Raw genomic sequence first — 27,030 nt, 5'->3', positions numbered from 1 at the left:
GATAATCCACTGTAGTTTCTTCACAGCACAGTTAGAGTGGTCCTTTCAAATATAAATTGGTTGTGTTTAAGGCACTGCTCCTGGAAGAAAGACTAAAATTAGGTCTTTGTCTAATCCTTCTAGTCCCAGTCACACTGCTTTCCTTTGAGCTTAATAAGGTTTGCACTCCATCCCACCTCAAGACGTCTTCATCTGCCCCTTATCACTTTTCCCTTTCACCTTAACCTTCATTTCCAAAGGAAAGCTTTCCCACGCATCCTCATGGTAAGACCCTTGCACTAGGAATCACATCTTGATGGTCAGATTCTTGTACTAGAAGTCATGTCCTCATGCTCAGACCCTTGCACTAGGAGTCACATCGTCATGGCTAGACACTAGCACTTGGAGTCACATCCTCATGGTCACATTCGTGCATTAGGAGTCACATTCTCATGGTCAGACCCTTTCACTAGAAGTCACATCCTCATGGTCAGACACTTGCACTGGGAATAACATCCTCATGGTCAAATCCTTGCACTGGGAGTCACGACCTCATGATTAGATCCTTGCACTTGTGCTGGGAGTCATGTCCTCATGGCTATTTCCTTGCACTAGGAATCACATCTTCAAGGTAGAACCTTGGACTGGAAGTTAGAAAGGATTCCTTCTTTTTTCTCAGTATGCAGACTAAGGTCTAAGGTCCATAACAAGAAGCAGCTGGTGCTTCTTCAACAACACACTAAATGCTAAGTACATGGCTGTTGAATGGCTATGTTAATGTGTAACCTTAACAGAAGTGTGGCAGACATGGAAAGTACCCCAATTCCATGCGGTTACAGGATAGCCAAGACTGACCCCCTGGTTGGCAGTGCAAGTCACCTGCGTCCATCTGTTGTGGTTTCACCTCTGGCCCCATCTCTCCGGAATGGGCCGGGGGTGGGGTGCAGAGGTCAAGTGAAGTAACAGCCACCGGCCTGTGATTGGGCTCTCTGGCTCGCCGGTTGGGAAAGGGGAATGTCTCTGGGTGCTGATTGGCTGTCTCACTGCGGTTGGGTAGGCAGCGGTAGCAGCAGTGGCAGGGGCAGGTGCTTGGAGGGACTGGACAGAGCCCAGCAGAGAGGGAGGAGGCAGGCGGAATGGGTCCTTGCCACAGGATGTGCTGAGTGTTGCTTGTGTGGGCTGCCAGCCTAGACCTGCAGTGACCAAAGCTGGATAAGGGTGTTCTGGTGCCCTGTGACAACCACCAGCGATTCTATGCAGGAGAGCTTTTGCTGGGTCGTGGCCAACCGCTTCTACCAGCTGCTGGAAGGTGAGTAGGACCAGTTCCACATCCTGTGCGATGCCAATCGCTCTCGCCAGCAGCAGCAGCTGCATAGCCGCAAGCAAGACAAGACCGCCATGGTGGCTGCAGCTCCGGTGGAGCTACACAGGAACTTAGGTTCCCAGGCCGGACGCTGGCGGCAGCCACAGGGAGTCTCAGAAGGAGCTCAAGAGCCTCCCGGTGCCCGGTGAGCCTTGGCAGGACAGCCCAGGCCCTCAGCCACCAGGTACATGGGTAGGAGAGGAGAGGAAGGGCACCGGGTGCAGGACAACCAGGCCAGCTGCCTAGATCCTCGGCATGAGACCAAGGCACTGTGTGCAGCGAGGATGAGCGCCCTGGAGGCATTTCATGTGCCAAGAGTGCTCTTGGCCAGGAAGGTGGGAGCCTATGAAACGGGGAGCCTGGCTGGCGCCCCAGGTGGTCCTGGGGTGCCACCGAGCCAGCAAGCAAGTCTGGAGCGGGCTGGTGCTACCAGCATGAAGGGAAGGGGGTGGCCGGTGGGGGGCCACAGAGGACAGGGGGTGGGGTTGCCTTTCTCTAACTGGCGCTGGCCTGGCTGCACTTGCATTCCTGAATCACCCCTGACTGCTCTAAGACAGGCGTTCCTAACCCTGGCACCTCCAAGCTTCTAGATGTCTCCTGCCTCATCAGACCATGGCCTGGTGCAGGAAGAGGAAGGGCACCTCAGAAAACACTTCCACCTGACCCGCCCTGGCCTGAGGCATCTGCACCTGCCTCCCACTTCTTCCCTGAGTGCTGAGTGAGGCGAGTGGTTTTCATGAGGTGAGGTGTGTGGTTGTCACTCTTCTGATTGTTGAGGTTAGCTGTGTGGTTGTCACTGTTCTAGGTGTTGAGGTTAGATGTGCAATTGTAACTGTTCTGAGTATTGAGGTTAGGTATGTGGTTGTCACTTTTCTGAGAAATGAAGTTAGGTGTGTAGTTGTCACTGTTCTGAGTACTGAGGTTAAATGTGTAGTTGTCACTATTCTGAGTGTTGAGGTTAGGTGTGTAGTTGTTACTGTTCTGACTGAGATTAGGTGGGTAGTTATCTCTGGTCTGAGTCGAGGTTAGGTGTGCGGTTGTCACTGTTCTGAGTACTGAGGTTATGTGGTAGTTGTCACTGTTCAGAAAACTGAGGTTAGGTGTGTATTTGTCACTGTTCTGAGTATTGAGTTTAGGTATGTAGTTGTCACTATTCTGATGACTGAAGTTAGATGTACAGTTGTTGCTTTTGTGTGTATTTAAGTTAGGTGTGTGGTTGTCACAGTTCTGAGTGCTGAGGTTAGGTATATAGCTGTCACTGTTCTGAGTAGTGAGGTTAGGTGTGCAGTTGTCATTGTTCTGACTGTTCTGATATTGATGTTAGGTGTGCAGTTGTCACTGTTCTGAGTTTTGAAGTTAGGTGTGTGGATGTCACTTTTCTGAGTGTTTGAGATATGCAGTTGTCACTGATCTGAGTACTGAGGTTAGGTGTGCTATTGTCATTGTTCTGAGTATTGATGTTAGGTGTGTGGTTGTCACTGTTCAGAGTACTGGGGTTAGGAGTGTAGTTGTCACTGCTCTGAGTGTTGAGGTTAGATGTGTAGTTGTCACCATTCTGAGTGTTGAGTTTAGGTGTTCTGTTGTCACTGTTCTGAGTATTCAAGTTAGGTGTGCAGTTGTCACTAGTCTGAGTATTGAGATTAGATGTGCATTTGTTACTGTTTTGACTGTTCTGAGTATTGATGTTAGGTGTGCAGGTGTCACTGTTCTGAGTACTGAGGTTATGTGTTTGGTTGTCACTGTTTTTAGTGTTGAAATGAGGTGTGTAATTGCCACTGTTTTGAGTAGTGAGTTCATGTGTATATTTGTCACTTCTGAGTATTGAGGTTTGGTGTGCTGTTGTCAGTGTTCTGAGTATTGAAGTTAGTAGTGTGGTTGTCACGATTCTGAGTATTGAGTATAGCTATGTAGTTTTCACTGTTCTGAGTATTGAGGTTGGGTGTGTATTTTTCACTGTTCTGAGTACTGGGGTTAGCTGTGAAATTATCACTTTTCTGAGTATTGAGATTAGGTGTGTAGCTGTGTCTGTTCTGAGTTGAGATTAGGTGTACAATTGTCACTGTTCTGAGTGTTGAGGTTAGGTGTGTAGTTGTCACTGTTCTGAGTGTTGGGGTTAGGTGTGCTGTCATCACTCTTCTGAGTATTGAGGTTAGGTGTGTGGTTGTCACTTTTCTGAGTAGTGAGATTAGGTGTGCATTTGTCACTGTTGACTGTTCTAATTATTGATGTTAGCTGTACAGTTGTCACTGTTCTGATTACTGAGATTAGATTTGTAGTTGTCACTTTTCTGAATGTTGAATTTAGGTGTGCAGTTGTCAATGTTGTGAGTACTGAGCTTATGTGTGTAGTTTTCACTGTTCTGAGTATTGAGGTTTGGTGTTCTGTATTCAGTTTTCTGAGTATTGTAGTTTTGAGTGTGGTTGTCACTGTTCTGAGTATTGAGATTAGGTGTGCAGTTGTCACTGTTCTGAGTACTGCAGTTAGGTGTGTAGTTGTCAATGTTCTGAGTAGTGATCTTAGGTGTGTAGTTGTTATCGTTAGCAGAGCTTGTTTGCCTATTCCTGGCTTGGTCAAGACTCATCCACTGCTTTCTAGGCAGCAGAAGCTCACGCCTGTTCTCCTAGGTCTTCAGGATGCTAAAACGGAATCAAGGTTCAAAGACAGCCTGGCAGGAAAGTTCAGGAGACACTTACCTCCTGTTAACCATGGTGGGGCTGCAGTTCATTGGTGGAGTGACAACCCTGAGCCAGAAATCTTGAGGGACAGTGCTCAGGCCTGAGCATGGACATGCGTGCACACTCACATATACATGTGTGCACATACACACACAAAGTGTGAGTTCATGCCCTGTCAGAAAATTTTAAGTGCTAGCACCTTGACTTGTGCAAATCGCGACTCTACCTTTATCTGTGTGGAGAAGATTTGTTGCTTGAGAATCAGAAGTCTGTAAAATAAAGTCTGTAAAATAAAGATGCTGAAAACCAAATGCTATTCGGTATGTCAGTAAGTGTATGACCTTACTTAATCAAATGAGATAATGCACTTTTACCTTACTTTTTTTCTCAAATTAGAGAAATATAAAATTAAATGAGGCAAGGATTCTCCATTTATTTACTGATCTACGTAGTTTTTGCTGTAATAGTTTGAACTGATGGCCTCACTAATTTTTAGATATAGCTGTCTCCCTATGCTTCCTACAAAGCTGAGATTAGAAGTGCATGCCATCATGACTTCATGTCTAGCTTCATTTTTTTAAACAAATGAAAATGTTGTGTCCTTTAGAAGAGTGTGACACTGCAGCTAGTATTGCTAATAAGCTGACTTTTCACAGTTTTCAATTTTAAAATAAATTTTTGTCATTTTTTTCTTATAGTACTGAGGATCAAACTTGGGGCCTCAAGCAAGCCAGGCCAAAGGACATTATCAATGAACTATAGTCCTACCCTGTGGTGGAAATTTTAAACATGTATGACATTGAATGAACACCCTTTATTTTTCCTGACATCAGCACTGTGAATTTATATACACAAATTTAATTACATAAATGCACAGTGCTTTTTCTTTTTTCAAAACTTAAGTGATATAATCTGGGATGCAGTCCACTTCCTGCCTGACAGTGCACTACCAACTTTTCTGTCCATTTAGAGTCTAGGCAATCTGGCTTTTGAGATATATATTTACAAATCTTGAGGTAATTTTATAGGTAGAATAACATTGTAGTTTTTTTCAAGGTGCATAATAGAAGAAAGCACCTCATTAATTTCCATTTATGTAGTTACTGTACTAAATTTATCTGTAATGAGTGTTAAAGTTCTACACAAATTTCTGTAAGCCCTGTTATGAAGGTCTGTGATTTTCTCTACTTAAATATTTTATTTATTTATTTTATTGTGAAAAAACCATACAGAGGGGTTACAATTACATGGGCAAGATAATGAGTATATTTCTTATGAAGCCTTGTTGCCTCCTCCATTGTTTCCCATTCCCGTCCTTTCCCCTTTCCACCCCACCCCCACCCCTGCCAAAGTTGTAAAGTACATTTTTCAACATAATGTATTGTAAATCTCATTGTTGCAATGGGTCCACCTGTATCCCTATTTAAACGATGTGTTTTTTTCCTTCCCCTTTAAAATTATACATGTTATGCCAAGGTCACAGGACCCCCACCAAGAAGAACTCTACAGCTGTTTTATTTAAACAGGCTGTAGCTTGGGCCTCATCTTACACTCTGACACAGTGGCGCTCAGGAGGAGAGCACTGAGCTAAGGATGTGCAGGTCTTATAAAGGTACACACCCAGGTGGTTTATCACCACCTATTGCTCTGCTACAAACAAGCAACAAGTGGTCACTGCCTCCAAATTTTAACCCTTCATTTCCCCCCCATTGACTTATAGTCCTGAGACACAATCTTGTAGCTCTGGGCCAAAACTAAATTCCAATACCTCTCGAACTTGAACGGGTATAGTCCCTCTCTGACCTTAGCCATAATATTAAACAATAATATCAATAACAATCAGTTTATTTTTCTTTTCTTGAGGTGTATGCGGAGTGGTTGGGTAGGATGCTTGCAGACTTCTCATGTTTCCCCACGGTCATCCAGGGCAAAGGGTTCAGCTGGTCTGGCATGGGAGCAGTGGATCCAAGCAGCAAGGGCAGGAGGAGTAGTCAGTAGCACCATGTAAGGTCCCTTCCACCGTGGTTCCAGAGATCTCAAGTTGTGCCTTCGAACAAACACCCAGTCCCCTGGTTTAAACAAATGGGGGGTAGGAATAGAAGCAGAATCATAATGCTCTAAGCTGGGGCCACATACTCTTATGCAACAGCTGTAAATAGTCAAGCTTACACAGAAATTCAGTATCATCCAAATCAGCAAGCAATTCAGTCTGAAGACTAGGGATAATGGGTGGAGGGGGTCCATGCATTATTTCAAAAGGAGTAAAGCCAAACTGATAGGGTGAAGTTCTTATTCTAAACAGGGGCAAAAGGAAGGAGTGATACCCAATCTGCGCCAGTCTCCAAGGCCAATTTATTTAAGGTCTCCTTTCTGATTCATTCTTTCTACCTGCACTGAACTCTGGGGTCTATAAGCACAGTGCACATTCTAATCCATCCCAGGTGCTGTGGCTATTCCCTGACTTACTTTTGAGATGAAGGCCCATCCATTATCTGTCCCAACAGTGGATGGGAAGACATACCTGGGTAGGATTTCTTCCAGGATCTTCTTAGCCATGATTTTCACAGTCTCATGTTTGTTGGGTAGGCTTCAACCCATCCTGAAAAAGTGTCTACAAAAACTAGCAAATATTTATATCCAAATTTTCCAGTTTTAATTTCTGTGAAGTCTACTTCCCAATACACACCTGGCCTATCTCCACGGAGGCAAGCTCCTTTTGTAACCAGTTGATTGGGGGCATTGGTGAGCTGACAGGCTTCACAATTTTTTTTAAATTTAATTTTATTTTATTTGTTAACATACTGTACAGAGGAGTTACAATTACATGGGCAGGATAATGCATACATTTCTTACCAAACATTGCAGCCTCCTCCTTTGTTTACCCTTCACATCCCTTCCCAGCCTCCCCCCTCCCCCCCATCCCAATCCTATTCCTTCCCCCCCACACACCGACGTTGTAAAGCTCGTTTTGGACATGACAACTTGTACTTCTCATTGTTGCAACAGGTCCACCTGTATCCTTAAACAACTGGTTTTTCCCCATCTTCTCCACAAGTTATACTGACATCAAATATAGTGAAAGCAGGGGTTATACTGTGGGGGAGGGACATACAAAGCAACAAAGAGATAATCTTATAAATGCGTAAGAAACACATGCATGGAAGAAAAAAAAACATTAAAATACACATCTAAGGGTTCATTTTCCTGACATCACATTATCTGACCTTTTCCGCTTGACTCATATATATACTAGATATTACAAATAAGGGAAACCATGGGACCTATGTTTCTTGGGCCTGGCTTACTTCACTTAATATAATTTTTGCCAAGTTTTTCCATTTTCTAACAAATGGGGCAATGTCATTCTTTCTGATGGAGGCATAGAATTCCATTGTGTATATATACCACATTTTCTTGATCCAATCATCTACTGAGGGGCATCAGGGTAGGTTCCATATCTTAGCTATGGTAAATAATGCTGCAATAAACATAGTTGTGCTGGTAGCTTTAGTGTGGTCTTGTTTGTATACATTTGGGTAAATGCCCAAAAGTGGGATTGCTGGGTCATAGGGGAGTTCTATGTGAAGTCTTTTGAGGAACCTCCATACTGCTTTCCAAAGTGGTTGAACAAGTTTACATTCCCACCAACAATGAAGTAAAGTTCCTTTCTGTCCACATCCCCTCCAGCATCTGTTGTTGTTAGAGTTCTTGATTTTTGCCGTTCTAACTGGAGTGAGGTCATATCTCCATGTTGTTTTGATTTGCATTTCTTTTATGGCTAGGGATGTTGAACATTTCTTCATGTGTCTATTGGCCATCCTTCTTTCTTCTTCAGAGAAGTTTCTCTTTAAATCTTTTGCCCACTTATTTATTGGGCAGTTGTTTCTTTGAGGATTTGTTGTTGGGGGGTTTAATTTTTTGAGTTCCAAGTATATTTTAGATATGAGACCCTTGTCAGTTGTATGGCTAGTAAAGATCTTCTCCCAATCCGTGGGTTTTCTATTGATCTTGCTAGCTATGAGGCTTCACAATTTTTAACAATGTCCTTGATGAGTTGATTTTTACTTTGGAGTGTTAGAGCATGTCCTGCAGTCTTCGTGTTCCCATGTGAGGGACGCAATGGATTCTCTTTAGAATCCCCTTCCCCAATCTTTTTAGCAAGATAACTTTCCCCTCACCAGTTTTCCTTCTCTGTCCAGAGGTTTATAGGCCATGGGAATTTTCTTTATCCACTGCAAGTCTTCTTGGGGATACTGAGGCTCAGGAGGCAAAGCTCGTGGCCCTGGGTCTACTAGAGTCAGCTCTGGGCTGGAGGGCCAACTCCTTAGCTGCCTGATTGGCCAAGTTATTTCCTTTGGTTATAGAATCAGTTCCGTTTTGATAGCCAGGGCAGTGCATAATGGCAATATTTGCTGGTTCCCATCTAGCCGAGGCTTAAAATTTCTTGTTTGTTTTTAATATATTTTCCCTCAGCTGTCAGCAGCCCCCTCTCTTGGGAAATGGCTCCATGGCCATGCACGTTGGCAAAAGCATACTGACTGTCTGTGTAAATGTTTAGTCTCTTCCATTTTCCCATTTGTAGGGCTTTTGTTAGTGCCACTAGCTCTGCTCTTTGTGCAGACATTCCCTGGGGGAGTGCTTCTGCCCACACTATCTCAGTGTCCGTGATGATTGCTGCGCCTGCGTATCTTGTTCCATCTCAAATGAAACTGCTGCCCTCTGTGAACCATGTATGCTCAGCATGTGATAGTGGCGATTCCAACAAGTCTGGCCTCTTTTCCTTTACCCAGTCTCTCTTTTCACGCTCAATTTCATGTTTTCTGTCCTTCCTTTCCTGTTTTTGCCACGGCTACTAGATCCCTAATAGACCTCTCACCGAGAGTCAGATTCTACAGCTGTTTTATTTAAACAGGCTGCAGCTTGGGCCTCGTCTTCAACTCCGACACAGCGGAGCCCAGGAGGAGAGCCCTGAGCTAAGGATTTTCAGGTCTTATAAAGGCACACAACAGTGCAGTTTAGCCCCATTTGTTGCTTTGCTACAAACAAGCAACAAGTGGTCACTGCCTCAAAACTTTAACCTTTCAATACCAACATCAAATACAGTGAAAGCAGGGATTATACCATAGGGGAGGGACATAAAAAGCAACAAAGAAATCATCTTACAAATATGTTCGAAACAACCGCAGGAGAGAAAAAAAAAACATTTCTTCATGTATCTATTGACTATCTTTTCCTCTTCAGAGAAGTTTCTCTTTAAGTCGTTAGCCCACTTATTTATTGGGCAGTTGTTTCTTTGAAGATTTGGTTTTGGGGGATTTAATTTTTTAAGTTCTAGGTATATTCTAGATATGAGTCCCTTGTCTGTATAACCCATGCTTTCACTGTATTTGATGTTGGTATAATTTGTGGAGGGGAAGGGAAAAAACAAATCGTTTAACTAAGGATACAGGTAGACTCATTGCAATAATGAGATGTATTAATCGTTATGTCAAAAAACGAACTTTACAACTTTGGTGAGGGGTGGGGGGAGTGTCGGGTGGGGAGAGGGAGGAGTATGGAAAGGGATGGGAAGTGGAAACAAAGAGGAGGCTACAATGCTTGATAAGAAATGTACTCGTTATCTTGCCCATGTTATTGTAATTCCTCTGTACGGTATTCTCATAATAAAAAAGAAAAGAAGAAACATTTGAATCCTTATCTTGGGGTTCCAATCCAGATGCCCCTCAATAGATGAATGGATCAAGAAAATGTGGTATGTATACACAATGGAAGTCTATGCCTCCATCAGAAACAATGACATTGCCCCATTAGTTAGGAAATAGAAATGCTTGGCAAAACTCATATTAAGTGAAGTAAGCCAGGCCCAAAGAAACATAGATCCTATGGTTTCCTTTATTTGCAACAACTAGTATATGTCTGAGACAAACAGAAACTGTCAGATAAGTTGATGTTAGGCAAAATGAAACATTTTAAATTTAGTCTGAAGATTGAGTGAATGCTTAGCATAGAGAAATGTCAAGCATTTGGGAATACACTTTTTGACATACACCAGAAACATTAATCCTCCAGAATGTGGGAATTAGATGCTTGCCCCGTGGAATTGGAAGTTTTACTGTACTAAACTATCCAAAGCTGTACAGAAACCTATGAGAGGCCCTTTGCTCAGTATATTCTCTAACCATCAGAGACTGTTTCAGCTCGCTTTCCTCAGCTTTCTTCAGAGCCTAGAAACCCTTTGAGCCAAAATGCAACTATTTTATGGGAACTCTTGCTGGAAATTTTACTGTATTCTTTTCCTTTTCTAAGCTTGTGTTTAGATCAGTGATCCAATGCTAATGCAAGCCTTTTATTGGAAAAGGCTGGTGAAATGCAAGCTGCTGTTCTAGTGTGGAAAAGCAAGGTGGGTTCAATTGCAGTTTTGACCTCTTACAACTGATTTGGGGGGAAAATGTCTGTCACTATTAGCTTTGGTCTTTGGAGATTTAGAGGGAGAATATAGTATTTGCAGGATATTGGTAAATATCCTAGTAAGTAGCCAATTCTATTTAACACTTCAATTTACATACAGAAATGATGGAAATGACTTTACTATAAAGCAAGTTTAATTGATATAGTTAAAAATGAGATAGCAGAAAGAAGGTAGAATAATCAATGAAGTAATTCTGTAGTTGAATGGAGATACTATAATGGTAAAACACAAATGCTTATGGGTTGCAAATAGAAAATCTACAGCAAATCTTTTAATTTTTCACTTTGCTAACTTTATTTATGTAGGTGCTAATTCTAGGAATTGAACTTAAGGCCTGGGCTCTGTCCCTTAGCTTTTTCTTTTGCTTATGGTTAGTGCTCTACCACTTGAAGCCACAGCTCCACTTCTGGCTTTCTTAGAGATCACATAACTTTTGTGCCTAAGTTGGCTTCCAACTCTGCTCCTCAAATTCCATTCTTACATGTAGCTAGGACTACAGGAATAAGCCACCAGTACTCACCTTCAACTTGTTTTTTTTGTTGTTTTGTTTTGTTTTGTTTTGTTGTTGTGGAGCTTGAGCTCTGTATCTGGATTTTGTCCCTCAGATCTTCTGTTCAAGCCTAGCACTCTACCGCTTTGAACCACAGTGCTAATTTCAGTTTTTCTGGTGCTCAATTGGAGATAAGAGTCTCATGGATTTTCTGCCAGGCTGGCTTTGAACCATGATCCTCAGCTTTTGACCTTCTGAGTAGCTTGGGTTTCAGGTGTGACCCACCAGTGCCTGGCTCAACTTATTAACAACTTAGTGACATTTTCCCCCTGATTTCAACTACCCCTTCTATTTTGGTTGATCTGATTTGTTTCTACAGTAGAAGTATAATCCTCTATGAAAATATCATAAAGTGATGTAAGTTAGATTTAAATAGTTATTGATATTATAGGATATTAGAGCCATAGAGTGAACTTAAATCCCTTGTGCAATATTTGACACTCAAAAACATTTTATATTCAAGGTAATTACATAATTTTATATTCGTGATGTACAAACAGGATTTTTATTTTAAGACTTGATAGTACTTACTTATTTGTGTTAGAGTATAAAGTTTAGTTAGGAAATAATAATGAGAAAACTGAAAAAAAATCCCTGTATTTTTAAAGTTTGTAATTTTTGCCAGTCCTGGGGCTTGAACTCAGGATCTGGGCACTGTCTCTGAACTGCTTTTGCTCAAGAGTAGTGTTCTACCACTGAGCCACAGTGCCACTTCTGCCTTGTTCTGTTTATGTGGTACAGGGCATCTTGCATGGTAGGCAACCACTAAGCCACATTCCCAGCTCTATGCCTGTATTTTTATTGTGGATACATGAGAGGAATTTAATGAGATGTACATCCATTATTTGAATAAATTTTAATATTTTTCTATATGTACTATCAGCGTGGTGTAATTACTCCTAAGGAAAATCAAAGAAGTATAGCAAAAGCTATAAATAATATTTGAGGACCCTTCTAAATCTAAGGGGAAAAAGACAATTTTGGAAGACAGTTTAAGAAATGACAAAGTTCAAAAGTTATTTACTAACTTATTAGATGGCTTAAAATACAGGATTTGATTGCATATTCTAAAGCAGCAGAAGAGAAAAGACAAAAGAGGGTTAGCACTTTGTCCTTGTTTCACCTGGATGCTGGATTCTCAAATGGACAAAAAAAAGATACCTTCTTGAGTGAGTTGAAAACTGAGTTGAGGCCCACACTAGAGACATATAGCAAATATATAAATCCCATTCAAGGGAAGGAAAATCTTTTTAAAATACAATGTTAAGTACAATCTAATATTGTACTTTAAACTACAATCAAAGGTACTGATATGTACTACTTTCCTGGATGAGGTTTAGAACTATGGTTTCATAAAGCTGCTTTTGAAATGTGAAATGTAGTTAGTTTATTAAATTGTGTTAATAGAGGTCATCTATAATTAACCAGGTGTGGTGCATGCCTATGATTTTAACCCTCAGGAGTCTTGATACAGAATGATTGTGAGTTCCAGGCTAATCTCAAACATATGTAATGACCTTATTTCAAAACACAGCAACAACAAAAAGAAAGAAAAAGATACCTATAATTATATGGTTTATTGTATACTCTCTAAAACATAAGTGAAGTCATAATAGTAATAAGGTTTTATTAAAATGAATAAATTCTAGAAAATAACATCAGCAACTTTTTCCCCTGAAATTCCCATTTATCCAGTGGTATTCCAACTGGTTTTTGGAAAAATGAAATCTTAAGGAACCTATAGAATTGTACCTAGTGTTTCATGGATGTTGTGTTTTAGCCCTCTGCTTTGGTTTTCTGCTGGCAGGCCAGAAATGGACTCCTAGAAAAGGGGAGCAACAATGCTGGAATGACAGCTGGAGAAAAGAGGTGATACTTAATAGAGCTGAGCAGAGATCCTACAGGGAATATGGACCATTTGAGGCCAAGAGGCAGGCCGACTTTACAGCTGAGAAGTTTTCAGCTGAAATGTATGTACAGTCCTCAACTGGGTTGGTTGGGGAACCAGAGGACTTTTCAGAACAGCCATAACCCTTTGTGACCTTTCCATATTACAGATCTTAGGAACATTTTGATAGTTTAGGCAACAAGTCATTATTATTTTAGATGACACCTGAAAGATCTTCATGTATTTCAGAGATGACCTTATATCAAGATTCAGGGCCAGTTGTATAATTAAAACTAAATGTGGAGCTGGGTTCTGTTGGCTCATGCCTGTAATTCTAGCTACTCAGGAGGCTGAGATATGAGGATCGTGGTTCAAAGGCAACCCCAAGCACGAAAATCCTTGAGACTCTTATCTCTAATTAACCACCAGAAATCAGGAAGTGGTGCTATGGTTTAAATGGTAGAGTGCTAGCCTTGAGATGAAGAGCTGAAAGATATCACCCAGGCCCAGAGTTCAAACCCCATGAACAACAAAAATAAATAAATAATAAATGAAGCATGGGCTTGGAATGTACTTTATCAGTAGAGCATTGGGAGAGCTCTTTAGAATATACAAGGCCCTAGTATCAATGTCTAATTCCACTGCAAAGGAAAAAAATATTTTCCATAATATGAGAAGCACACAGTGCAGTGTTTCACACGAGTTAACATAGCTGTTTTGCGAGACACCACCTTAACTTATAAAAAGCTGAGTGTCCTGGTACATGCCTTTCACCTATGTGGGAAGCATAAATATGCGGTCCAGGCTGGCCTAATCAAAAGCAAGTATACAAAAGTAACAAAATAGCTGGACTCTAGTGGCTCACATCTGTAGTACTAGCTACTCAGAAGGCTAAGATCTGAGGATCACAGTTTGAAGTCAGCCCAGGCAGTAAAATCCATAATATTTTCTCTCCAATTAGCCAGATTAGAACTGAGGCCTAATACAGCAGCAGCTGTAAACAACAACAAAAAAAGGTAAGTAAAAGCTCAAGGTCCTGAGTGTAAGGACCAATACTGACACCAGAAAAAAATAAACAAGTAAATAATCAAAAGGAACTGGAGGCATGGTTCAAGTAGAGTGCCTTTGTAGCAAGCATACAGTCCTTAACTCAAGCCCCAGCACAGCAAAACAAAACAAAACCAAAATAGGTGAGTATATTGGATTCTTTAAAATTTTACTTTGAAGTTTTACACTAAGGAGCTAATTTTAGAGTAGGGATATAATTAGGGTTTTGATTTAGCATTATGAATTCTGTCTCTTAAATAGATTGAAACAGATTCTTAATTCTATGATCAGCTAAGTAGGCTATCATGAGACATGTGAAGAAAAGTCTAATATGATACATGATACCAAACTCTGGAAAGTTCTCTGGTGTGAAGTAATGCATAGGACTGGTGCATTCTACCATGTCTCCTGAGTCAGAGCAAAGCCTTCTACAAACGTAGTTATTATTTTGCTTATGCCTCCTGTTAGTAAGATAGTTCTGTATTCAGGGAGTCAAGTTTCTCAAAGTGTTTTGACTTCCTGCCATCCAAATTCATTTAGGACCCTGTCTGAAACAAAGTCTTAGTCAAAGAACATGGCTTTATAAGGCTGGAGTAAGGAACCATTTTCCACCAAGCGCTATTTGGATATTTATAACCTGTCATGTACTAAATGATTTTTCAGGCCTTATAGGGCCCATGGGTCAAGTGTACCTCATCCCTGCTAGAGTCAATTAGAAATAAGTAAATAAAGGACCTGTAGCAGAGAGCAGCATATCTGAAGTGGTGTGCATATGGTGACTAACTAGAAGGGACACATAAAACAGCAATGCACAACCTGGTGGATCTCTCACAAGGTTAGAGAAAGTTCTGGAAAAGCTCACTTTATTTTTTATTTTTGGTGATTATTTCAAATTTTCTCTGTAATGGCCACTTTTATATGTAAAGCTTCTTGGAGCAGAACTAAATTTTTGAAAGGTTTATGTATTTTTTCTCTACTCAGACTTTTATTCTATGGAAAAAATGAAATTTTTGTTCAAATGCAGAAACCGTCGTTGCCATCATTTTTAAAAAGTATGGAACTTTAAAAAGTATAATTGAACATGTCAGTTTTTCTTTTTTTAATAAGTATGGTAGGCTTAAAAAGATAGATTTTTGTGACATGAAAATCTGTCTGTGAAGTGAAATAACATATGTAATGGTAGGGGCACAGGGATATGAGACAATGAAGTGACTTTTCTTTATTTCTTTTAAAGTAATTTGATTTATAAAAACATGGCAAGAATTACATAAAGTATTCTCTTATACCCTTCATTTGGATTCCCTGAATATCAACTTCTTAACATATTTGCTTTACCATTCTCTCCTTTTCTACGGTTTTCTCTTTGTCATTTAGAAATAAGATTTGTGAGTGTTCCTTTATCCCTAAATACTTTATGTATTTGCCAAAAACCATGAGAGAATTATTAAAGTAATTAATATTGATATAGCACTATTATCTGATTCTTTAAATTATTTAATTTGCATTCAAATTTCACGAAGTGTTCTATCTTCTTTAATCTGGAATAAAGTGTAGACCAGTTATTTTTGTAGCATACGTATTTCTCACATGACCCATTGAGAGGACACAACTTCTGATACTCCTACCAAATGTAAATGGCAGTGTTCTCTGGTTTTCTGGTGGTTAATTGGAGATAAGGGTCTTACGAACTTTCCTGCATAGGTTGTCTTTGAACCACAATTCTCAGATCTCAGCCTCCTGAGTAGCTCGATTACACGTGTGAGCCACTGACACCCAGCTCAGGTTTCATGATCCATATGTTAATCTTCTGCATTTTGTGTTGGAGTTTGTCAAGAATTAAACTTCTTGAGTACAAGATTATTTAATTTTCATCAAGTTTTAAAATACAGAAGACCTGGTGTGCTGCTTCACACCTGTTGTTCTAGTAATTATGAGGCTGAAGCAGGATAATTGCAAGTTTGTATCCTGGGTTAGATTAGGAAGACTACGATTCAAAAAATGCAAACTCAAAACAACAACAACAACAACAACAACAACAACAACAACAACAACAAAGGAAATGGGAAAAAAGTATATGGAATATATACTGTTTTCAAGGATTACAATATACACAGGGATGATTTTAGGCTTGGTTTCTATCATTAATATATTTGAGAAGACTTTGGTGTTTTGTTGTTATCTGATCTAGATTTCTATAAATGTAGGACTGATTTTCACTGATGTTGTTTCCCATGTATGTGTTTGCTGTTCAAGTATTGTGTAGACTTTTTTTTAAAGATTTGTGTTACAAACAACCGAGAATAGCCAAAGCAATTATAGGCAAAAGAAACAATGAAGGACAAATCACGATACCAGATTTCAAGCTCTTCTACAGAGCCATAATAACAAAGACAGCTTAGTATTGGCACAAAAACAGACCCGAAGAGCAATGGAACAGACTAGAAGATCCAGAAGTAAAATCACATACCTATATTCATCTGACACTTGACAAAGGAGCCAAAGACATACAGTGGAAGAACTAGTGGTGCTGGGAAAACAAGGTGGCCACATGCACAAAACTAAAAGAGGACCCCAACCTGTCTCCATGCACTAGCATCAACTCAAAATGAATTGAAGACCTTCCCATCAAACCTGAACCTGTGAAACTATTGCAGGACAGAGTAGGAGAGACAGTTGAACTTACAGGCACAGGCAGGAACTTCCTGAACAAAGTCCCCGGGTCACAACAAATTGGAGACTCGAAGAATGGGACTATCTTAAAACAAAATTTCAGCATCGATGAAGAAATAGAAACCAAACTAGAAAGATAACCAAGTAAATGGGAAAAAATATTCACCAGCAATAGATCAGAGAAAGGCCTAATATCCATTATATACAGGGAACGCAAGAAACTAAATCCTCCCGAATACAACCAAATATTAAATGGGAAAGCAGCTAAAGAGAAACTTCTCAGAAGAAGAGATACAAATGGCAAAGAAACACATGAAATGTTCATCATCCCTGGCCATAAAGGAAATGCAAATAAAAACACTGAGATACCACCTTACACCAGTCAGAATGGAACACATCCTAATGTCAGCCAATGACAAATGCTGGAGGGTATATGGAGAAAGAGGAACCCTTGCATTGCTAGTGGGAATGTACACTAACACAACCACTTTGGAAAGCAGTCTGAAGGGTCCTCAGAAAGCTAAATATAGACCTCCCATATGACCCAGCCATACCACTCCTAGGCATCTACCCTGAGCAACAGGAACCAGGATACAAGGACACATGCACCTCCATGTTTATTGCAGCACTGTTCACAATAGCTAAGATATGGAAACAACCCAGATGCCTCATTACAGATGAATGTATCAAAAATTTGTAGTACATACATACAGTGAAATATGCAGGCATTAGAAAGGATAAAATAATGGTATTCACCAGAAATTGATAGAATTAGAATAAATCATTTCAAGCAAGGTAAGCCAAGATCAGAGAGACAATTGGCACATGGCTTCCTGATATGTGAATGTTAAATCCAAAATGCAAAGAGATATGACAAAATAAACAGGATTCAAGAAACAAAGGACCTCTACTTAATTTGTCATATCATTCCTAAATGACTCCATGTTCTCGACCTTATATATGGTAGATAGATAGATAGATAGATAGATAGATAGATAGATAGATAGATAGATAGATAGATAGATAGATAGATAGATAGATAGATACCATATATATGTACCATATATATGTACCATATATATTTACCATATATATGTGCACATCTGAGGGGAGCTAGGAGCAGGACACAGAATCAGAGGAAAATAGGAGACTATATAACAGAGGGGCACATCAGCTACATTGGACATTGAATGAAAATGAACTAAGGAATTCAAGGGCAGCAATGGAAGGGAGAGAATTAGAGGGAAAGAGGGAGCAGCTTACACTAAACAAAAGGAAAGAAAGGTACATATCAACCGATTTGGAAGAAATAGTTGTATTGTCAAAACTTATAGAATTCACAAACTTTATAGACCATGATAATGACAATTTGCCTTGTAAAGGTTAAAATGTGTATATGACTTTAAGTATTACTATCCCACAATACTGTGAAATTTGTGAATTTTATGTAATCACTGAATCTCAATAAAAATTATTTTAAAAATTATTAGCCTTTGGACTATATTCTAACAATTCATAATGTGCTATGATTTTTTTCTGTATTTCTATGTCTAGTATAATTTACGTAAGGAATTTTGATAGGTTTCCCTTATTTGCAATATCTAGTATAGGTATGAGTCAAGCAGAAAAGGTCAGATAATGTGATGTTAGGAAAATGAACCCTTAAATATGTATTTTAATGTTTTCGTTTCTTTCATGCATGTGTTTCTAACGCATTTATAAGATTATTTCTTTGTTGCTTTGTATGTCCCTCCCCCACAGTGTAACCCCCGCTTTCACTATATTTGATGTCAGTATAACATGTGGAGGAGATGGGGACAAACAAGTCGTTTAAGGATTCAGATGGACCTGTTGCAACAATGAGAAGTACAAAATGTCATGTCAAAACCAGCTTTACAATGTCGGTGTGGGGGGGGGAGGGGGGTATATTTGGGTGGGGGGAGGGGGGTAAAATTGGGTGGGGGGAGGGGGGAGGCGGGGAAGGGAAGTGAAGGGTAAACAAAGGAGGAGGCTGCAATGCTTGGTAAGAAATGTATGCATTATCCTGCCCATGTAATTGTAGCCCCTCTGTACAGTATGTTCTCAAATAAAATAAAATACAATTAAAAAAAATAATTTCTCTTTTCTCAAAATTACATTAAATGCTAATAAAGAAAATTGGAAAAGAATAGAATTTTAAATCAGAAAAAAATGTTCTGTTTTAAAATTGGTTTGGGTTTTGTTAGAAGGTAGAAAAGCCAATGTAGAGAATTTATTTAGCATAATGTTTTATATGAAAAATGTAAGATTAATCTTCATTTCTGCATTTGTTTTCAAAAAAAGAAAATTGTAAATTCGATCTTTTTTTTTATTGTGGTAAGAATGGCTTTTCTTAGCCATGAGAGAATGGTAGGATAATTTACTGGTGCACGTATTGAAGCTATTAATAATCCGGATTACTTGATTTCAGGATCCGTTTTTGTTTTGGTCAGTCATGGGGCTTGAACTCAGGGTTTGGGAACTTTCTGCGAACTTCTTTGCTCAAGGCTAGTGCTCTACCATTTTAAGCCACAGCTCTACTTTCAGTTTTCTTGTGGTTCATTGGAGATAAAATGTCTCTTAGACTTTCCTGCCTGGGCTGGCTTTGAACTTTGATCCTCAGATCTCTGTCTCCTTAATAGCTAGGATTATAGGCGTGAGCCACCGGCGCCCAGCCAGGATCTCTTTTAAATAAGTAATTTGTTTTTAGGGAAAATGTTTTGGAAAGCCTATACAAATTTAAAAAAGTTAATAAACAAGGTGTTAAAATGATTAAAAAGATGTATTCATTTAGAACTACATCTTGGAGTCTAGTAGAAAAAAAGTAGGTCCTCAGAAAGCACAAGGATGGGCAGAAGGGAAAGCGGGCAGGTGATTACACCACCAGATCCTGGTAGTGTACCACACCATACAGGAGCCTGGATGAGGCAGAACACGGGCAGAGGCTTGGGCTCTCTTATCATATTGCATTGTCATCTTTGACTAGACCAGTGGACAGGTTTGATTGAGACAGGCCGCTGAAAGGATGTGGAAGCCCAAAAGGGGGCATGAGAAGCAGAGGGAGAGGCGGTCCCAGGAATAGAGGTTTTGATGCATTTGACCACACACGGAAACAAGATTTTGAAACATACAGTGGGAATGATAAAACGTAAGTCATTTTATATGTGCTATTTTCTACATAAATTTCAATAATATATGAATCTGTTCATTATGTATGAATATTTAGCCAAATTCATATCAGTATGCTATTATGCTATTACTTTTTGAAAGGCTATCTTGGGACAACTTTTATGATCGCTTTTTCTGATGTAGAAATTGACTAGAGCGTCAGTAGTAGCTTAAAGGAATACTATTCATTTCTCTAGAGCTATTAGAACTGAAGACTGCATAGGTAGATATGGAGCTTGTACCTGGGGATTAGGTAAAGAGACCAGGTAAGGGGTGAATGTGTGTCTTCTGAGAGCCTACGATGTAGTGTAAATCTATGTACCTTTATTTGCTTTTATTGAGAATTGTGATCACTGAATTATGCTTTATAATTATGTATCCTTAAGCAGAGACTGATTTGGGGCTTTGATTTACTGACATAATATTTTTGGTGAAGGACCTAGGTGATAACTTTATATTTTTGGTTGTGGGGCTTGAACTCTGGGCCTTGGTGCTATCCCTCAGCTCTTCAGCTCAAGGCTAGCACTCTAGCCACAGTGCCACTTCCAGTTTTCAGTGATTTACTAGAGATAAGAGTCTTACAGACTTCCTTGCCTGGGCTGCCTTTGAACCATAATCCTCAGATCTCAGCCTCCTGAGAAGCTAGAATTACAGGCCTGAGTCACCGGTGCCCAGCTTCTAGGTGATAACTTTTTAAAACAAGTTTGCTCTGTTGCATTTAGATTTCAAACTGCTTTTAAGGATCTTTTCGTATTTTATATTAGCTAATGATTTGTGACAGATGTCTACATACTTGTTGATGCCCAAACAAGTATATGGCCTGGCATATTTATGTATGTCTTAATAAGCTTTCTTAATTCCCACATATTATATACTTTTTGGAGACCTTTCAGAGTCCTTTTAGCTTCTTGGTATTGCTTCTTACTTTATAGTCATTTGTAGATGTGGGTTGCAGCTCCAAGAGAAGTTTCTCCTGTATCTTCCTCCTGTTAGACATTTCTTTATGGTTTAATGATACTTTCGATCTTTGCCAGTTCTGCTAGAGTAGGTATGTATTTGGTTTTACAGGGGTGTTGACCTTCATGGTGTCTGCTGACCAAGTGGTAGGATTTACTGTAGGGTAAGGGATGATGTAGAGCAAGGAACTGTGCAAGACCAGCTTTCCATAAATTAGAAACTTGATGCATCTGTACTTCTATTCTTCTTCTTTTAAAGAGTCTAAGTTTTTATGCAATCTTGTTTTTATTTGTTGTTAGTATTATTCTGGATACAGACAGTTCCACGGTGACCTGGAGTTCTCTGTGTCCCAGGCTGGTCTCTAAATTGTTAGCTTACTACTGCCACCTCCTAAATGCTAGCATTACAGACATGTGCCACAATGCCAGGCAGAACTATACTTCTTTGAGTATCTGTTCTAAAAGACAAATGTATAAAATAATAATGCCAAATGTAACATTAGTTTTACTACCATTCTCTTCTATAGGACCTGAAGAGAAACTTTTTGAGTGGTTACTCAATCTGGAATTCCATATTCTCAATGATCTTTTTCTTACTTCAATTGTATGTATGTATCTAGATATACATATATACGCATATACACATAATATCTATATGTATGTATGAAGAGGTGGCTGTGTCACTTGTGGGGCTTCCAGGAGTGGTGTTGGCATTCATTTTGGGTTTCTTTGTGACAGGAATTTAGGTGTTGATAGTTAATAAATCAGTCTTAGAGTAAGACATTTTAATGTGTGAAGGATCTGGGGCTTGAACATAGGGCCTGGGTGTTCACCCTGAGCTTTTATGCTGAAAGCTAGCACTCTACCACTTGAGCCTTGTCTTCACTTCTGGATTTTTGGAGATAAGAGTCTCACTGATTTTCCTGCCCAGCCTGGCTTTGGACCACAATCCTCAGATCTCCGCCTCCTAAGTAGCTAAGATTACCAGTATAAGCCACCAGCATCAGGTAAGACTCACTTTTTGTGGTTTTGAGTTTGATTGTTGTTTAATTGTTTCTGTAGTTTTCAGAGCTGAGGTCTGAACTTAAATCCTTGCACTTGCCAGATGAGTTCTCTTACACTGAGCAAGTCCCCAGGCCCTCCTGTTGTTTTTAATCAGCTAATGTGCAGTCAGTGCTGTCATGTGAACTTTGGATCCATGCGGAAGTGAAAGCCAAGAGATGTGCAGTTCATCCCTTGTTCATGCTGAAAACACTGTAATGACAATTTGGAGTTTCCTAGGGCTGCCAGCTATTCAACAAATAAAGGATTGATATCCATCCTATATAAAGGGCTGAAATTAGACAGCAAAAAAAACCCAGAAATAATCTAATTACATAGTTTTCAGAAGAAGAAAAAGATGGCTAATAAAGTCATGAGGAAATGTTCAACAGCCTTAGCTATAATAGAGAACATGCAAATTAAAACTGCAATAAGATTAAATCTACTTCAGTTGGAATGACAGCCACCAAGAAAATGTGGTAAGATGAATTAGAAAAGGAATCTTTATACTCTTTTGGTGGGAATGCAAACTAGTGCAACCACTATGGATATCAGTCTAGAAACAGACCCTTCCAAAGACTCCATTATACCAATATGAGGCGTATGTCAGTAGAATATATCAATATACCTGAAAGATGCCAGCATAACTCATGTTTATTACAGCACTGTGCACAATAGCCAAATGATGGAATCAGACACCTGGAATCTTCTTGAACTGATAAAGAAGAAGTAGTATAGATGTACCATGGAATGTTACACAGCCATGAAGGAAAATGAAATCATGTCGCTCTCAGAAAAGTGGATATAACAGAGGACATCATAATAAACCAAGCTAAAAAATAAAAATAAAAAAAAACACAAGATATGTGTTTGTTTCCGATATAGAAGCTAGGCCTAAAGAGCATATATATTCATAGACATGATTGTACCTTTGTGTATATGGGCAGATTTACAAATTGAGTCTACAGGACTGTTTAAGAGGGGAAGGGAAAGGGAAAAAGAGAGTGAATAATTTTGAGATACATTATAATTATATATGAACATAACATGAAAACTGTTGATCAATGGAAAGTTGGGGGGAGAGAGAGAGGCTGAGGCAGAGAACTAGCAAGAAGGTTGGCTAACTAAGGGGAAAGAGAATGAATATGGTTAAGTAGATTTTTGTCAAAGTAAAACTGAAACTTTTTGAAATTGTTTTAAGAAGAGGGAGAAGGATAACATTGTGTGGAAATGTCACAACAAAATCTCCCCTTGTATAACTAATATATAATAATTTTTTAAAGGAAGGGACTTGTTGCTCACATCTATACTCCTAGCTACTCAGGAGGTTGAGATCTGAGAATTAAAAGTTTGAAACCAGTTCAGGCAAATGAAACTGAGATAGATATTCGAATCTCTAGTTAAACAAGAAAAAAAAATAAAAAGCTGGACGTGAAAGTGTACCTCTAGTGATAGAGTGCCAGCCTTGAGAGAAAAAGCTGAGCGAGGGGAGAGAGAGAGAGAGAGAGAGACCCTAAATTCAAGACTCGGAACCCATACAACAAAAGAAAAACAAAACTAAAGTAGAATTTTATCAAAGTTCATGGCAAAAAGAAACTGTGAGGTTAAAAAATTGTTATTAAATTTTTTGTCAGTCATGGGGCCTGTAACCTTAGCCTAGGCACTGTCCCTCAACTCTTCAGCTCATGAGTTGTACTCTACCACTTTAGCCACAACAACACTTCCAACTTTTTCTGCTTATGTGGTGCTGAGGAATTGAACCCAGGGCCTCATGCATGCAAGGCAAGCACTCTACCACTGATCCACCTTCCCAGCAATTGTTATTAATTATTAAAGAGTTGTATAGAAGGGTTACCATTTCATAAGCATGTAATGAATTTTTTCTTTGGGGGCAATTTCACCCCTTCCTTTGTTATCTCCGTTTCCCTCTCCCATCTCTACCTACAAATTGTATAGTTCCACAGTTCATTTTCCTGTTAGTGTCTACTGAGTACCACTGCTGCATTTTTTCACCATTGGTTCTTCCATTGCTTTGCCTCCTATTACCCACCAAAGACAGCTAAAGGAAAAACAGGCAAAAAGCAAGAAACAAAGACCAAAAAGAAAAAAGAAAAAAACACCATCTTCATCAACAAGAGGAAAAAAAATATTAAAAACTTGTTGCAATTTCCTGAAATTCCTGTTGATAAATATTATTTTATATGTTCACTGGCACAGAGGCATTCATTGCACCTTTGGGTCCCTTCCTTAAGAATACCTCTTTTAATTGTGAGTGTTTTTAAAAATTGAATGTTGTTTCTACATACTTAGAACAAAAAATATTTAAGTTGAGATGTATTTTATTAATGCAATATAATTTATATGTACTTTTAAACCTTAAAAAGCCATCACTGAAAATTTTTTTTCTGAACCAGGTTGTAAAAAATGCTGCATTCCATATGTGACTGTAAATTTTTTACAGCAGTGTTGGGAATTGAACTTGGCTTGTTATAACAAACACTCTGTCACTTAAGCCACAGCATTTTGTTGGTCTTCTACTGTAGTTCCAGGCCCAACATAGTCTTATTTTTAGGAAGTATTTTTAATACTTGTAGTTTAAGAATATTTATGGTTGAGGCTGGGAATGTGGCTTAGTGGTAGAGTGCTCACCTAGCTAGCATGAAGTCCTGTGTTGGATTCCTTAGTACCACATAAACAGAAAAGACCAGAAGTGGTGCTGTGTCTCAAGTGGCAGAGTGCTAGTAAAAGAAGCTCAGAAGCAGTGCTCTGGCCCTGAATTCAAGCTCCAGGACTGACCAAAAAAATAATATTTATGATGTCCTCTCTGTTTCCCTCTCTCTGTCTCTCTTTCTGTCTCTCATGTTGACCATGGTGCTTGAACTCAGGACCTGGATGCTTAAGACCAGTGCTTTACCTCTAGAGCCACCATTCTACTTCCTTTGTGGTGATTAACTGGAGTCTCACAAACCTTCCTGCCTGGACTAGCTTCAAATTGCAGTCCTCTGCTTCCTGAGTACTAGGATTACAGGTGTGAACACCTCAGTTTATGACTCCTTTAAGTAGCTGGAATTTTCTAAGATAAGAATTTTGATTTATTTATAGTCCATTCTCCCTCCCCCTCTCTCTCTCTTGGTTGTAGGGCTTGAACTCAGGACGTAGGCTAGTGCATTAAAGCAAGTGCTTTACCACTTTGAGCCACAGCTCCATTTCCAGTTTTCTCGTGATTAACTGGAGATAAGACTCACACATACTTTCCTGCCTGGATGGCTTTGAACTGTGATTCTCAATCTCAGCCTTATGAGTAGCTAGGAGTATAGGCATGAGCCACTGTTGCCTGGCATATAGCCCATTCTTATTTTATGGAATTTTCTAGTGATAAAATTAATTTTCATATTCTGGAAATTTATATGGATGAAAAATTCATTTTACTGTGGCAACTGTATGTGCACATAACTCCTTGAAAAGCAAACACTTAAGAAATAAGACACTAAATTTGAGCTCAGTGACCCCCACTTGTAATTTCTAGAAACTTGGGAGGATCATGGTTTGAGGTTATCTGGGGGAAAAGACTGAATATCAACAAGCCAGACATGGGGATATACATCTGTAATCTCAGCTATGCAGAAAGCATAAGTAGGAAAATTTTGCTTCAGTGCAATGCTCTTAAGTTTAAAATTTAATAAAACATTTTTTTAGAAAAAGAAGAAATGGGCCATTAAAATTTGCTTTTGCAATCTTATGGTTGTAAAAGCATTAGTGTAAACGCATTCATATGACTGCAGAGGCTTTTGCTGTTTTTCAATGGCCTGGAGTTAATGGCCTTGAAGGAAGAGGACTCAGTGGAGGAGACCCTGTGTGTCCTGGATGAAGAGTCTCCAACTAAGTAGGGTGTTTCACGTATTTTCCTCATTAGGTTGTAATCTTTTCATACATCTTAATGTATTAATAAGGAGCAATCCAGCTCAAGCTATCTAATGAGTAATTTTTTTAGCATAATCATCTTATTTGGGTTCTAAAACTTGCATTCCCATTTTTTTCTGTCTTAACAGTAGATAGCATTGTGTCTTGCATTATGACCATAGTCATTCTCAGTTTCCTTTTAAAAATATTTTTGTTATCTTTAGGTAGTTGTACAAAGCAGTTGATGAATACAATGTGTCTTGATCAATGTTACCTTTTCAGCATTCTCCCCCAATTCTCCAAGCCACCCCTTCCTTTACTTATCTTAATTCTAGGTTATGTATGGAAAGTTTTGCAATTTACCAAAGCTGTTTTTGTGTACTCTGCATCTTGATTTGTGTCACATCTTCACACACACCCTTTTGACACACCCTTTCCCTTATTATGTCTCAATTCTGTGGCTTGGATTCTTGCCTGCATTCTCCAACCTTCCCCCTTCATCAACCCCTTCCTTCTCCTCCCCTCCCCCTTCCCTTCTTACTAGCACCCATTTCCTGGTTCTTATTTTGCTGGGCTTTGACTTAAAATCTACACAATTGCTAATGAGTGGTTTTTTTAGGTACTGGGATTTGAACTGGAGCCTTGAGCTCTTGCTCAGCTTGCTGACAGCTAGTGCTGTACCTCCTGGTTTCTGGTGGTTATTTTGGAGATGGAGTCTAGTAGACTTTTTGCCTGGGCCAGCTTCAAACCGCAATCCTCTGTATCTGTCTTCTGAAGAGCTAACATGAAGCATGACCCACTTGTGTCTACTTCTAATGGGTTTTAATGAAATTAATGGGTTAAATTCAAATATTCTGTTCTTTACCCACCTCTTTCCATCAGTAGCTGTTCAACTCATTTTTTTCTGTTCCTGTTATTATCACCAAGTCCCTCTTTTCTCTCTTTACTTCTTGTTGCTTAGGTGCCTGGTCCGTATCTAGCAGGTTTATACCTTAAGTCCACTTTTCCTTTGGAGTTCGTATGGGATCTCGCTTAGCCAAACCCCAGCAGGATGACTTCTCACAGTTGTCCTACGTGCCTGTACCCACAGGCAGGCACTGTAATCATTTGAAATCTCTGCAAGGCTTGACCCCCAGTATTCTAAAATGAGTCCTCAGTTCCACATAGCAATCTGTTTCAGGGTTTCACTTTTACCACCTTACAGCTTAGTCCTTCTTATCTACTCAGAACTCTGACACTACCCTTTCCCTTTTGCCCCACACCTCCTCTTTCATTCTCCCTGTGCAGCTTTGTGTGATAAACAAGG

The 27,030-nt window shown here is 39.5% G+C and overlaps 1 protein-coding gene across 4 annotated transcripts in view; it reads left to right on the top strand.

Moving 5' to 3' along the window:
• The first annotated feature begins 1,086 nt into the window (after positions 1 to 1,086).
• The window catches only part of LOC138811328 (intracellular hyaluronan-binding protein 4-like), a 40,287-nt gene continuing 14,343 nt past the window's right edge, over positions 1,087 to 27,030 (top strand). Inside the window, exons 1-4 of one of the 4 annotated variants that reach the window (XR_011367360.1) lie at positions 1,087 to 1,288; positions 10,324 to 10,417; positions 12,844 to 13,006; positions 13,886 to 14,673. Coding sequence is in view for 3 of the 4 variants with exons in the window: in XM_069999067.1 (XP_069855168.1) it covers positions 1,234 to 1,288; positions 12,844 to 13,006; positions 13,890 to 13,940; positions 18,403 to 18,475 (342 nt within the window). In the remaining variant the exon portion in view is untranslated. Of the gene's footprint in view, positions 1,289 to 10,323; positions 10,418 to 12,843; positions 13,007 to 13,885; positions 14,674 to 18,402; positions 18,541 to 27,030 lie in introns of those variants that run through there. The other 3 variants (XM_069999067.1, XM_069999074.1, XM_069999082.1) reach the window with 3 other exon arrangements.

Source organism: Dipodomys merriami, unplaced genomic scaffold (genome assembly GCF_024711535.1).
Source record: "Dipodomys merriami isolate MVZ:Mamm:240054 unplaced genomic scaffold, mDipMer1.0.p SCAF_1058, whole genome shotgun sequence".
Lineage (NCBI taxonomy): Eukaryota > Metazoa > Chordata > Mammalia > Rodentia > Heteromyidae > Dipodomys > Dipodomys merriami.
Note: the sequence above shows the minus strand (reverse complement) of the source record. Positions and strands in the feature narration are given on the sequence as shown.